The sequence below is a fragment of the Lycium ferocissimum genome, chromosome 11 (genome assembly GCF_029784015.1).
Source record: "Lycium ferocissimum isolate CSIRO_LF1 chromosome 11, AGI_CSIRO_Lferr_CH_V1, whole genome shotgun sequence".
Classification (NCBI taxonomy): domain Eukaryota; kingdom Viridiplantae; phylum Streptophyta; class Magnoliopsida; order Solanales; family Solanaceae; genus Lycium; species Lycium ferocissimum.
In genome coordinates, this window is record NC_081352.1 from 17,146,241 (window position 1) to 17,161,080 (window position 14,840).

General features: G+C 40.0%; 2 protein-coding genes and 1 non-coding gene across 3 annotated transcripts; 1 reads left to right on the forward strand and 2 right to left on the reverse strand.

Moving 5' to 3' along the window:
• Positions 1-463: 463 nt before the first annotated feature.
• On the reverse strand, positions 464-535 carry TRNAD-GUC (transfer RNA aspartic acid (anticodon GUC)). Its single transcript has one exon. It is a non-coding gene; the product is annotated as a tRNA-Asp (tRNA).
• Positions 536-3,623: 3,088 nt separating this feature from the next.
• LOC132036814 (uncharacterized) lies at positions 3,624-5,172 on the forward strand. The gene is made up of 2 exons (XM_059427204.1): positions 3,624-3,868; positions 4,326-5,172. Exons 1-2 carry the CDS (start codon positions 3,866-3,868, stop codon positions 4,938-4,940), a joined length of 618 nt encoding a protein of 205 aa, XP_059283187.1. The 5' UTR covers positions 3,624-3,865; the 3' UTR covers positions 4,941-5,172.
• A 5,327-nt stretch (positions 5,173-10,499) lies between these two features.
• On the reverse strand, positions 10,500-14,015 carry LOC132038083 (uncharacterized). Its single transcript, XM_059428807.1, has 7 exons — positions 13,725-14,015; positions 13,284-13,682; positions 13,073-13,195; positions 12,358-12,763; positions 12,003-12,254; positions 10,769-10,955; positions 10,500-10,701 (listed from the first exon to the last, which is right to left on the reverse strand). Exons 1-7 carry the CDS (start codon positions 14,013-14,015, stop codon positions 10,500-10,502), a joined length of 1,860 nt encoding a protein of 619 aa, XP_059284790.1.
• Between the last annotated feature and the right edge of the window lie 825 nt (positions 14,016-14,840).

Genomic DNA, 14,840 nt, shown 5'->3' on the forward strand with positions numbered 1-14,840 from the left:
TATATGTATTTTGTATCGGAATTTTGGAAGTGATCCAGTAACCAGAGAGGAAGCTGTTAAGTGGGCTGATATTTCAAGTCTACAACCCATAGTCATTACGCAAATCTATCTGGCCCATTAAGCAAAATACTAATGGGCCATTTCGATTGCTTACTCTTGTCCGGTGCAATTCTTCTTACCTCCTATATGTCCACTTATGAAGAAAGTGCACGGTTTGTCTGGTCTTTAATTTTTGTCTATCAAAATCGAATTTATGCCTAGTAGAACATAAGTTCTATAATGATTAGGCATAACTTGTATAATATTATAATGCGAAATTATAAATTTATGCTTCGCAAAAAATCCATTTGTTTTAAGGGATAAAAATTAAAAACGAGCACAAAATAGGGACAAAGTGCAAATGTCCATTTGAATTGGAACACTCAATTGTTATCCTCGAATGAAAAGTTTAAACAAAAGCATACGCCGTTGCCGGGGATCGAACCCGGGTCACCCGCGTGACAGGCGGGAATACTTACCACTATACTACAACGACTTGTTGATTACCTGATACCAACAATTGTATTATCACAAATATATTTGCTTAAGCATGGCTCACAGTAACATCCTTCAGATATCTTAATTTTAATCTTCTTTAATTTCTATGATGTAACAGAAATTAACCTAGTCATTGAGGTTTGAATGGTTGAGATATTGAATTTGAATTCACGTGTTGTATATTCTATTCATTTGGATAAGCTAAGAATGCATGATAAATATGAGGCGATTTAAAAACAGTTAAGCTAATTTTATTTCAAGAAGCTACTTTCCTGATTAATGATACTATATTTTTTTTTTAATAAGAGCTTATAATTATTTAGTGTGTGTAATTAATTTAAATGTTGAATTTGAAAAATTGTGGCTCCAGATGTGTGACTTCTACTAAAAGTATTAGAGCAAAAGTACCGTCTGTAGAGCCGGCTTACAAATTTAAACTCTTGGTTCAATCTTTAATGTTCTTAGTATTGAAAATTGAACCTCATTATTTTCTTAAAACTAGTTTAGTGTACACGCTTTGCACGTGATCAAAACGCGTACCACAACAAACACTACAGGAAAAGAAAATTGAACTTATCTACGAACTTTTATTCTAAACCTAAGTGATACTAATATCTTAATCCTAAGGTAATTTTCCCCCCTTTATATATGATCTACGACAATTTTGATAAAAGAGTCCTAAGCCTGAGCCTAACACGAACTCTAAACCTAAACAAAAGAACACAACGTAAGGAATATTATTGGTACTAAAAGACTTCTAATCCTAAAGTAATAATTTAAAAATATAGGGCAAAAATATCTTGAATTTTATGGCAACTATTTATCTTTCTTCAAAATTTTGTTTAGTTTCGAGTTTCGACTTTCGACGTCGGATTTTCTAATATTATATTTTCTATAATTTATGAAGACTATTCTTAACCAAAAATGAATTGAATGTGTACATTGGACAAGGAATGTAAATTAGTCGATTGATTTTGCGACGATGAACTTACATGAGCGTACTATGTATAACATTATTTCGAACTAAATGAATGGTAAAATACTTTCGAATACGTTCTTGGAATAAGTAATTTTTGTAGCAAATATATGCAATGTAAGAGAACAATAAATATAAAATAATAAAAACTAAAAAAGAGTTATATATTGTAAATTAACGTAGAAGAAGGGTGAGGAATCAATGAACAAATTTGAAGAGCAACATTATTGATAAGCCATAAGAAAAAAATAAAGAACCAAGATAGTGAAAGGAAGCTTACGTTGATGTATGTAGAAGCCTAACTCAATTTGCTATATGCATATTCTCCATATTTTATATAGACACTAATTCCTTAGTTCTTCCCTTATTTGTTTTTCTTCCAAATTTTACTCGTGCCAATTAATGTAAACACTATTACAAATAAGTATTACCATTGTAGACAATAAAATTCGCGTCGAGAAAATAATAATCAAGACAGGAAAATATCGCAACAATCTTTGTATTTGATTTCAGAATATGAGTGTTACAATCTCTATGATTCCTCTGATTCGCCTTTTCTATAGTAAATTCAAGGGCTTTTGAGCTTGATCTTGAACTTGATGGATTTGATTTTGACTTGGACTTGAATTCAAGGGCTTTTGAGCTTGGTCTTGAATCTTCGTCTGGATCTCTAGAACTTCTAGAGAAATACTTGAATGCTTGAATACTTTTAGCTTGTAGAGAAATCTGCAGCGTTTGATCCACGAGCTCTCTCTTGCTTCTTGTTAGAATTTTTGTCCCTTTTTCTGAATTATGAGACTCCTATTTATAGTTGTAGGATGGAGGAGTTGTGATAAGGACAGACTTCTTTCAACCAATCGATTTGTCGACATGCCGATATTTGATTGGCCGGAACATGTCACTTGTACACATGGCGCATCTTCATTGGCCTTTGATTTGACTAGGCATGCTGCATCATTTTGACACGTGGCATGACCCTATAGGCTCCTTTATTTGACTTGGCGTGCCACGTCATTTGACACGTGGCACCAATTTGGGCCTCTTGAATAAGATGACATCTTGGGCTTGACAAAGTGGGCTCATCATTTGTAGCCCAAATTAATGGACTAGCCCAATGAAATTGGACCATTACTTAAATCCATATTTATTGACTTAAATAATTAACCCAATTATATTAGCCCACAATTTATTTGGACTAATATATCTTGAATTTAATATAATCAAAATTTCTTGTAATTTAAACTTAACAAAATTTCATTGTCCACAAATGCCCCCTACTTCAAGGATTATCGGGTGTGGGATATCGAGCCACGATTAGACTTGAAGTACATATAAAAGTAGCATTTTTTTTTGGGGGCTTAACAAAAATAACTTGTCTGGAGTTCTTTGACATAACAAAATTTGTTTCCAACGTATTCCACTGCCACAAGTCAAGTCCCATTAGAATACTACAAGTGATTTGACTTTCATTAGGAGAACACTAATTAAATAGAGTCCATATCAAACAACAATTGCATCCACCGACTTTATACTCTTATAAATACCCGTCAAATAGAAAGCTCATAATTATTTCCGAGTTTTGGGCCATGAACATCCACGAAAGGTAGTGAGTAGCTTTTTGTGCTTTTTTGCAAATAGAGAATTATTTCATGCATAGCAATGAAATTTCCATATGAAACTAGACCATTTAATTTCCTTTGAGTTTTGTGAATCAAGAATATTTGTTAATTTTTTTTCTTTTTTTTCTTTTCTATGGTTTCAAAAGAATGCCAAAAAAAATAAAAAAATGGTCGCATATCTTATCCGATTTCTTTGCATGCATTTCTTGAAGTTATAGATATGCCAAATATTATTGTACAATACCCGTTGCATTCATCTCAATGCTTGTCAGAACTTTGGATGTATCATGTGCTCCTACTTGCTTATCTTGTGTTTGTCCTTCCTTTTCCAACATGAAAGCGGGATTTAGCTTCTTCAATTGCCAAATTTTCATGATATCTTTTGACTTACCAATGACATGAAGTTGTGTTTTGTAAATCAAGAGCCACCGTACTTTGTGACTTGCATCTTTAATTTACTGTGACTTATGAATGGAAGCTAGTGGTTGTGGACATCCTTTTTAACGATCTCATATCCTTTCAGCAGGCAAGAGAACTTGACATATCAACTTCATCTATCTTTGACAACTAAGATATACCCGTACCTAGGTAAATATCTTCTTCTGTGTTTTCCCTTTTTTTTTTTTTTTTTGGTCCAAACGACAATGATGAGTTCTTGTTCAAGAGAATGACCCATGCATGAACAAGATAATATTGAGGCGCAAACGGATGGATTCTCGTCCCCATCTTAAGAATGGTAAGGTAATCTTACGGCGCAAAGGGATGGTTACTCGTCCCCACCCTAAGAACGGTAAGGTAATCTTACGGCGCAAAGGGATGGATACTCGTCCCCCTCCTAAGAACGGTAAGGTAATCTTACGGCGCAAAGGGATGGACACTCGTCCCCGCCTTAAGAACGGTAAGGTAATCTTACGGCGCAAAGGGATGGCCACTCGTCCCCGCCTTAAGAACGGTAAGGTAATCTTACGGCGCACAGGGATGGATACTCGTCCCCGCCCTAAAAACGGTAAGGTAATCTTACGGCGCAATGGGATGAACACTCATCCCCGCCCTAAGAACGGTAAGGTAATCTTACGGCGCAAAGGGATGGACACTCGTCCCCGCCTTAAGAATTTAGGGAGTTCATTTGTCAAGGTCTTTGTACCTATGGATATCTCAAGTCTGCTACTAATAACTTCTCTTGTCCTTTGCAGCTTGAAGAGATGGTTTACTTCAGACACTACACTTCCCCATCCACCAAACTCAGGTATCTCGTAGTTGAGACTGAAGATGGCGCGGAGCAAACTAGATTCTTGATTCATACCATACTAGCTGGGCGATATGCGAGTCCGTGGCCTTCTTTGAGGAATCCGCTTCATATGGCAAATTGGACGTCGGAGAAAACCCAAAATTCTAATCGATCATCCAAGATGTGGTCACTCCAAGCACCAAACCATCATCATGCCAACATTGCGTCCGCGCTACCGTGCTTAGCTCGTCGTATAATTCAAGGAGAGATACGCTGGGGAGACACCGTGACGATTGAGGGAGAGTATCGTCACATTCCAGGGTATTGGGAATGGGCTGAAGATATACTTGGGAGGAGTCAAGAAATCTTGGGTACGGCTCAGATTTACGATGCGGTTTACGCTTCACTTTTTACTTACGATCGCAATTCAGATATTCTGCAAGCATTTTGTGAAGCTTGGTGCCCCAAGACGAATACACTCCTTACATCTGTTGGTGAATTATCCATTTCCCTTTGGGACTTACATGTTTTTGGAGGCTTACCTATTTGGGGTTCTCTTTATGAAGAAGTGGTTCCTTAGGCCAAGGAACTTACAGGATTAGACCATAGAAGAACAAGATATGTTTCTCGAGCTTGTGAATATTTGTTCGCAGCCTTCCATCATCTCCGGGGTGTTGACCAAGAAGTCTCATTGAGCAAGTGGATAAAATTTTGGTGCAAGAAACCTTTAAGGTATGAACCTGCTCCACCAAGGAAGGAAAAGAAATCTGCTCGTCTCAAATCGACACATAATCCTACTGGGACTTTACCCGATACGACAACATGGTCAAACATGGAAGACGCGGTATTTTCCAAGCTTGGGGTGACGTATGACAAAAGAGACGATACATATTTGGCAGCTTTCTTGTCCTGTTGGTTGTGCGCTTTCGTCTTCCCAAATAAGAAAGGTGATTTCATTCGTCCAGGGACTTTCAAGATGGCAAGCATGATGGCGAGTGGACGGAAGGTCGGCCTTGCTATTCCAGTTTTGGCAAGTATCTACAATGGCTTGAATAAGATTTCATCTTCCTCGCAACTTGATCAAATTAAAGTTTGCTTTCTTATTCATTATGTTTATGGCTGGCTTGCCCATTATTTTAAAACTCATTATCCACTTACCCATGGACCATCTATTCCCAAGATGGTGGCCTACTCAGGGGAAGGTGGTGCAAAGTATTTTGACAAAAGTGACGCGAGAAGACGCATTCATATTGGGGAAAACGCGATTTGGACATCAACCATGCTAAATAATTCTCACCCTTACTATTATGTAGATGGTGGTAGAGCGCCAGAGCTGGAGTCAAGTTATTTTATGAATATTCATTTTAACTATCTCCCTCCGAGGTGCGATAATTCATTCATCATTGAGCCATATAGTCCACATCGATTCAGTCATCAATTTGGGTTTTATCAAAACAAGCCTGGTATTTTAGGGAATGATGTCCGCGATGTATCTTTAGACGAAGGGCTCATGTTTTGGAGGATTTGCACGATGGATCGATCTATGTCACGAGCAGTTTTTCCTTCAATCACTTCTAATGTAAAGAAACTCTCTTCACCGACTACCGGACTGGTGGAAGAAGACGCACGGGGATTTCCTTGACAAACACCTGCAGACTTTAATGAATATTGTTGGGCCAATTGCTACCGCACTCTTGGAAGAATCAGATGAAGTATGTGCAAATGAAGTCCCCAATACTAACATCCCTTGTGCTTCAAATGCTAAGTTGTCTGGGCAGCACCAAGGAAAGGAAGCTCAATTGCCTTCAAATGTTTTAGGAGAAGAGTGCCCTGCTCAAGTCGTCTATTCTTCCAAAAGACTATCCCAAGAAAGGAGCGAGAGTAGCAATGGAGATCGTAACTTTAAGAGAGTGAAAGCACGTCCAAGTAGCTTGGAAGATACTAAAACTCCTGTGGTTGAAATCTCTGACAGCATTGGTAGCCCTTCAAAGACTATGACAGCTCCTATTAAAGAGGTATGATAAAATAAACTTTTAGTTTACCAGGTATACCTCAGTGACCTTTACTAATTATTCGTCTTTCTTGTGCAGTCAAGTGGTCTCAGAGTATTGCAACGAGAAGGGTCACAAGATAGTACTGAGTCTATATCTGGTCCGGACTTAATGCAACCACCTTTTACAGCCAGAGTAGGAAAAGATTCAACTTCCCTTCCTCGTGATGAAGTTAGAGAAAGATTGAGTTCTGATATACACAAGCGTCCAGCAGCTTCGGTGTCCGTGTTCGATGGAAAGAAGGTTGTCCTAGACCATCGAAAGAAGTTTATCTCTACTCTTTGGGATGTGATTCAAGGTAAGCTCTCGAGAAGTGATGTAGACTGCGCTTCGTCCCTTGAAGATGAGATCCGAGTGATCCTCGAAGAGATGGATGGCAAGGATGTGGATGTTTCACCTTTGACAAAATTATTGAACTCCTTCTTTGAGTTTGCTGCTTCATATGACCAGGCACGATCAACTCTACATGATAAGGATGTGGAAGCTGCAAGAAAAGAGTCGTTTATAGCAGCTGGAGAGCGTCTTTCGAATGCCATGCTCGAAGAATACGAAAAGGTTGCAGAAGTATCCTCTATCCATCAATCCCTAGATAAGGTGAAGGAGAAGATAGAGAAGTTGCGAAAAAAAGAGAGAGATTTAGAAGCCCTCTTAGAAGTCACCGAGAAAGAAGTTGAAGAAGCCAAATTAGGAGCCTCGACTGCTAGCAATGAGTTCGATGCATGCTTTGACGTAGACTTATCGAATGCTGACGACTTGATTGATTTGGAGCAGAAGAAGGAGCGTCTAGAAGCTATGCGCCAAGACTTAATCAATTATAAATTGTGTTTAGATTAGTCTATAGGAACATTTTTTTTTCTTGCTCTCCTTTTATTTTCTTGCCTTTGATTAGTTGATGTTCTCGATAGTAATAAAAGCTTCTAGCGTTTTGGTTTATACTGCAATTCTCATTGATATTTCTTTTGTGCTTCAACATCAAGGATCATTTACTTGTTTCATTGCACATTGCTATTGTATTAGGCTTTGCTTTATCTTAAATGTTGTTGTTCATGTCTCGAAGTTCTTGCGGGTGGCTTTACATGCTGAAACGCCGATAGTTTCAGATTCGCGCAGTTTCACCAAAAAATTCATATCTCGATGTAGGAGCGTTGAAATCATGAGCCGCAAAATTCTCAAGAAACTAGACTTAGGAATCTATCATGTGTCCAAAAATCAAAGTCAACAAACATATAGATCATCCCAGATAAATCCAAGAATTTGGCTCTACATGCTGAAACGCCAATATTTCTCAGATTCGAGCAGTCTCGCCAAAAAATTCATATCTCAACGTAGGGGCGTTGAAATCACGATCCGAAAAATTCCCGAGAACCTAGACTCATAAATCTAGCATGTGTACAAAATCAAAGGCAAAAAACATATAGATCATCCCAGATAAATCCAAGAATTTGGCTCTACATGCTGAAATGCCAATATTTCGCAGATTCGAGCAGTTTCGCCAAAAAATTCATATCTCGAAGTAGAGGCGTTGAAATCACGAGCCGAAAAATTCCTGAGAACCTAGACTCATGATTCTAGCATGTGTCCAAAAATAAAAGGCAAAAAACATATAGATCATCCCAGATAAATCCAAGAATTTGGCTCTACATGCTGAAACGCCAATATTTCGCAGATTCGAGCAGTTTCGCCAAAAAATTCATATCTTAACGTAGGGGTGTTGAAATCACGATCCGTAAAATTCCCAAGAAACTAGACTCATAAATATAGCATTTTTCCAAAAATCAAGGCCAACAACAATCTGAATAGTTCCAGATAAATTCAAGAATTTGACAATACATGCTAAAACGTTGATAGTTTCAGATTTGCGCAGTTTCGTCGAGAAAATTCATATCTCGATGTAGGAACATCAAAATCATGAGCCGCCAAATTCTTAGGAAACTAGACTTACTAATCTAATATGAGTCCAAAAATCAAAGTTGGAAACCCTTTGGATCATCCTAGATAAATTCGGGAAATCCACCTTAGATTTTTTTATTTCAACTTGAAAACTTGACGGATTTGAAGGATTGAACTTGAAGGCTTCTTTGGATTTTAAGGCTTCGACTTGCAGACATGATGAATTTAAAACTTTAGCTTGAAGACTAACATATTGGAAGGTTTTGCCTTGCAGTTGCGATGGCTTTGGACTTCAACTCAAAGAGTTGCCGGATTTGAGGCCTTCAATTTTGGGACCAATGGTCTTGCAGACTTTAACTCCTTGATTTAACCACTTGCTAAGAGATTACAGTCATTCCATTGGAGAAACCCATTTGTCATGGAGATTTGCCTTCGTTGGACACCGATATTTAGTGAAAGTCCAAATTGAAGCAAAAGGATGCTTGTATGTACGATCTCCATGCGCCAGTTGGCGAACTTCATTTTGAACAACGCATAGGGGGATGTTTTTTTTTTTTTTTTTTTTTTTTTTTACTCATGCGACTGAACTTAGAATAAAACTCTAAGCGCCTACGTACCTCGGTGAAGAGGATCAAGTCATACCGTAGTTCAGAAAAAATGAGTTTTTTTTTTTTTTTTTTTTGTGTCCTAACTTTTGCCTAGGTTTTCTTTTGTACATTTTTTTTGTGTCTAACTTTTGCCCCGCCTCTTTGCGAGGTTTTCAACCCGGTGGACTTTTTTTTTTTTTTGTGTCCTAACTTTTGCCTAGGCCGCCTCTTGCGAGATTTTCAACCTAGTGGACATTTTTTTTTGTGTTTTTTTGCCTTGGCCGCCCTTGATTTTCAACCTAGCGGACATTTTCTTGGGCCGTGCACAATTATACTCTTGCGGGCCAGGAGTTGCATGCAGTTTATGCTCGTGCCTTAAGGAGCAGCATCTTACTTCAAGGATAGTACTTTTTCAAGAACTTTGCGTTGATAGGACCGATCCTCAGGCCATCCACATCAAAAAGCTTGTAAGCGCCACTTGAATATGCTTCTTGCACGACATATGGTCCATCCCATTTTGAGGTGAATTTGCCCCCAGACTTATGGGAAACGATGATGGGTCTTCTTACTGCAAGGACTTGATCTCCCACTTGGAAGGACCTCAAGCGAACCTTTTTGTTGAAGGCACGAGATAGACGGGCTTGATAACATTCAAGATTTTGTTGAGCCTCCACCTTTTCTCATCAAGTGCTTCTAACTCGCAAGACGCAATCGAGCATTTTCCTCTTCGGTGAGCCCTTCTTGAATAGCAAGTCGTAAAGAAGGTATTTGGCGCTCAAGTGGTAGGCCCCTGCTTCAACTCCATAAGCAAGCGAGTACGGGGTTGCTTGCGTTGGTGTGCGGTAAGTTGTCCTATATGCCCACAAGGCTTCTTCCATTCGTTCATGCCAATCCTTTTTGGACTTGGAGACAACCTTCTTCAACAAGTTACACAAAGTCTTATTGAACGCTTCAGCTAGACCGTTGGCGGCAGCATGATACATAGAAGATTTACGCTGCTTGAAGCCGAAGAGATCACAAATCTTGTTCATCAATTTGTTATCAAATGGATTGCCATTGTACGTTATTATGTAACGAGGAATGCCGAAGCGGTAGATTATATTTACTCGGATAAAGTTCGCAACATTCTCCTTCTTCACTTCTTTAAGAGCGACAGCTTCGGCCCATTTCGAGAAGTAATCGGTTGCAGCTAGGATGTACAAGTGTCCACCAGAAGACTTCAGCAATGGACCAACGACATCCAACCCCCAAGCGTCAAATGGCCAAGATGCTACGGTCGGGTGTAATGCTTCGGGCGGCTGATGTATAAAATTCGCATGAAACTGACAAGCCTTGCATCTTCGAGCATAGTCCAAGCAATCTTTCACCATCGTTGGCTAATAATATCCCATCCTTTTTATGTGGAAGTGGAGCTTTGGTCCAGATTGATGTGATCCACATACTCCTGAATGTGCTTCTTTGCAAAGCTTGGACGCTTCATCCTCCCCCAAACATCGCAAGAGTATCCCCTCAAAAGATCTTCTATATAAGGTATCCTTGTAGTAAAGGAATCGAGGTGCACGACGACGAATCTCGGTTCTTCTTCTTGAGTCTTAAAGCGTATCCCATAACTTAAGTAGTCAATGATGGGTTGTCGCCGGTCTTCCTTGCGGCTTCAGAAACAGCTACGAGATGCTCAAGCTCACTTTCCGCGCCTTCATCCTCATTTGACGGAGGTACTACCCATTTTTGATAGATAGTCACTTGTGTTTGATCTGGCTGAGTAAGCGCTGAAGCTAGAGCAGCTAAAGCATCGGCTTTCTTATTTTTCCTCCTAGGAACATCTTTGAAGAGTTACATCACCAAGCCATCCTATCAATTTCTGAGCATAACTGTGATACGGGAGTAATTCAGGCTTCCTGAATTCATAGCTTCCCAGGAGTTGATTGATCACCAATTGAGAGTCTCCAAATACTTGTAACTGCAACTGCTTCATGTCGACGGCCATTTCAAGTCCAAGTATTAGGGCTTGATATTCAGCGTGGAGCAATGTTGTGTCAAAGTAAAGGAGTATGGTAGAGCTTCTCCCTGCGGAGTAACAAACACCACACCAGCACCAGCTTTATCACGTTGTGCAGCACCATCAAAGTACATTTTCCACGGAGATTGAATTTCAACGACCGTTGCATCTTCGTCGGGAAGTTCATCAGTTAGCTCCCAATCATCGGGTATCGGGTGATCGCTAAGAAGTCCGCAATGCCCGTCCTTTTACACCTTTTGAGGGATGTATGTAATCTCAAATTGTTGAAAGCGGAGGTACTACCTTGCTAGTCGATCACCGAGGACTGGTTTTGACATCACAAACTTGATGGGATTTGCTCGGAAATGAGGTTAATACTATGAGCTTGAAAGTAGTGCTTGACTTTTGAATCGAGAAGACTAGCGCCAAACATAACTTTTCAATTGGCGTGTAATTCGGCTCATTTGGTGTCATCATTCTCGCTCAAGTAGTAAAGAGAATTTTCTTTCCTTCACTATTCTCTTGGGCCAACAACGCTCCAACCGACCTTTCTTGTCTTTGAAATGTATAGTATTAATGGTTTTCCGGTACGGGGGCTACTAGCTGGAGGCTTCATTAAATATGACTTGATATTCTCTAAGGCATTAGTACATGCTTCGTCCCACTTGAAAGGGGCGCCCTTCTTCATGAGATGACTGAATGGTTGACACCTTCCAGCTAAATTCGAAATGAATCTTCTAATGTAAGCTAGCTTCCCTTGCAGACTTTTTAACTCATGGATATTTCGAGGCGCGGGCATTTTCAAAATCGCATCAACTTTGGCTTGATCAATTTCGATTCCTCGATGTCGAATAATGAAACCAAGGAATCTTCCAGAAGTAACTCCAAAGGCACATTTCAATGGATTCATTTGAAGTTGATATCTCTGAAGTCGCTCGAACACCATTCTCAGGTCTTGCAAGTGGTCGTTCCTCTTTCTTGATTTTACCACCAAGTCATCCACATAACATTCAACATTTTTGTGGAGCAAATCATCAAAGATATTCTGCATGGCCCTTTGATATGTGGCACCAGCATTTTCAAACCGGAAGGCATCACTTTGTAACAATAAATACCCTTGGGTGTACGAAATGCAGTAAGCTCTTCATCTTTTGGTGCCATGCGAATTTGGTTATAGCCGGATGAACCGTCCATGAAAGACATCGCCTCGTAACCAGTGGTAGCATCAATCATCAATTCTGGGATGGGAAGCGGGAAATCATCTTTAGGGCATGCATTGTTAAGATCCCACGAAGTCAACACAAACTCGAATTTGGCGATCTTCTTTTTCACGGGAACGATACTCGAAATCCATGTAGGATATTTAACTTCACGAATAAAGCCGGCTTCAACGAGTTTGTTGACTTCATTTTCGATTGAAGGAACCAAATACGTCCGAAATGCCTTTGGGCCTACTTAACGGACGGGCACCATTCTTGACCGCCGGATGATGGATCGCTACTTTGGGATCTAATCCAGGCATCTCTTTATAACTCCAAGCAAAAACATCCCTATATTCTTTGAGTATTTCCATGTAAGTGTCTTCTTCATCACCTGTTAGAAAAGCACTTAGGTAGGTGGGCCTTGGGTTTTCATCAGTACCAAGATTAACTTCTTTTAAAGAGTCTACTGTGATTTTCACCCCTTCTTCAAGTTCTGGAGGAGCATCTCTGGCATCTTCATCCTCTCGAGGATCACCATCATTGAAAGATATGTGGTAACACGAGGAGATGTTCTCTAACTTCTCTGCAACCTCCATCTGAAATGAAGTATCTTGATCACTTGGTGTAGTAATATGATATGAAGAACCTACACTTTCCTCATCTTCGTCACACTCCTTGGTATACACCACAGTGTGAGACTTTAATTTTAGCACCTCTCCACATGAAACCACAAGGTTTGTTTCTCACCTCATTCTAGAAGGAATCAAACTTTGTATATCCTTCTGGGTTCCAGGAAAAGCAAGCGTTTTCACGCTTTGATAATCTCTGTGGAACTTGTTCTTCCTTTTTTCTTCAGTTTCAACGGCCCTAATCTCTCAAATACAGAAGCTTTTGTGGCCGACTTTCCAAGACGATCAAACAACGAAGGCCTTTTGTTGGAAGCAACGAGACTCATCTTCCACGGTGATGTAGTTGGTACTTGCCTTTTTTATGGATATGCGAACTGGCGGAGGTTGTTTGTATCCCAAACCTTCACGTGATTGCATCATGCTAGCTCCTGATGGAAGTTTCCCTAACTTTGATGGCTCGTTGGGGTTGTACCCAGCCTTGACAAATAACTTGTAAGCATTTGGATCAAAGCCTTCATTTGTACGTTTTGTAGGAGTGCCATATTTTGTGGCGGATTCGAGCCACGAAGTCTCCAAATAGCTTTGAGGACAAATTTATTGCGTCAATTCGTCTGATAGGGAGAGTTAGCCCCCCTAGCACATTTCCTTGAGCTTCAGATGGTTGCCCTTCCTCTTTCTTCAACTTTGGAACATAGCAGAGCACGGGAGTTGTCTTCTTCTTCTTTTTTAAAGACACAATGTTTCCTTTATTCGGACTGGGGTGCGGCACCTCAGCATCGACTCCAGCTTTTCCAATGGTCTCATCAGCTCTTTTAGTTGCGACCTTCTCACTGTTGGTCGTTGTGATATCGTCGACTTTTACTTCTCTCACAATGTAGTTCTTCAAGTAGAACTTTGCATCGACGAAGTGTGACTCTTCGATCGCAAATGGCTTATCATCGGCAACTATCTTTTTCGACACCGCCTTCAAGATACTTCAAACACGATAGTAGGAGGATGGGACAACTTTGTTCTCGTGTATCCATGGCCTGCCAAGCAACATATTATACGAAGTCTTTGCGTCGATGACATGCATCCATGCACTTGATTGCAAATCTTCGATGGTGATATCTACTTTGACAGCACCTATGGCTCGTTGCCCCCCTTGATTGAATCCTTGTATCATCAAGCGGCTTTCAGAAAGTTCTTCAGTTGTGATGCCAAGTTCCTTCATTGTACGAATAGGAAGAATGTTAACTCCAGATCCATCATCTATCAATATTATGTTTATCCTCTTCTCGAGGGCATAACCCACCATGTACAATGGACGATTGTGTAGTGTTTCGCCAAGTAGAAGATCATCATCTGAATGTGATTCTTGTATCACATGTGTGTACCTCTTTCGAAGAAGATTCGACGAGCTTTTCGGATGATGACGAGACAATGTTGATAGGCTTTCATCATTTGCTTCTCTTTCTCGTATTGAAGCATGATGCCTCAATGTTGTCTATCTTGTTGCGGAACCAACTTGGTAGGAATTTCTCCAAAGTCACAGGACGTCGTGGTTCTTGGTGGTAGTTCTCCTCCACTTTTGCTTTCTTCGGACGCTCAACTGATTTCTGCTTCGTTAGTCTTCTAACCATCCTTTTCCTTGTTGGTTGTTTAGATGATTCTTTTCGTGGACTTGTTTTATAGCGTCTCCGCCTAGTCACCAGAATCCAACCTTCATCATTAGCTTCATCAACTTGGGTTCTATCTTCCTCCAATGGTCCTCCCTCATGTTCTTCAAAGCTGCATATTTGGACTGGATCGAAAGAGCCAAAGGTGATAGAGATTTGATTCGAACTTACCTTCTCATCATCAAGCAGAATCTTATTTTCATTAGCCAACTGCATAACTTTGTCCTTGAAGACAAAGCACTTCTCAAGAGGATGACCCACAAGTCGATGATATTTGCAATAGTTCGGGTCGTTTGTTCTTCCAGCTTCGTTGGGCCGCTTCATCTCTGGTAACTCAATGAGTTTCAGCTCAAGTAGTTCATCAAAAATTTCAGGGACATCAGAATCCAGGAAGGGGTATTCTCTTTCTTGCATCTCCTTCAAGGTCGACTTTCGACTTTTGTTATCTTGGAAGGAAGTTGCTT

Excerpts from the sequence above, each read along its gene's own strand:
- LOC132038083 (XM_059428807.1), bottom strand. The coding sequence starts at position 14,015 with ATGGTGGGTTATGCCCTCGAGAAGAGGATAAACATAATATTGATAGAT. Across the intron at positions 13,683-13,724 it reads CATGGATACACGAGAACAAA|GCGGTGTCGAAAAAGATAGT; the intron begins GTTGTCCCATCC and ends AGTATCTTGAAG. Across the intron at positions 12,764-13,072 it reads TTCGCATATCCATAAAAAAG|GAGTGTGACGAAGATGAGGA; the intron begins GCAAGTACCAAC and ends GTGTATACCAAG.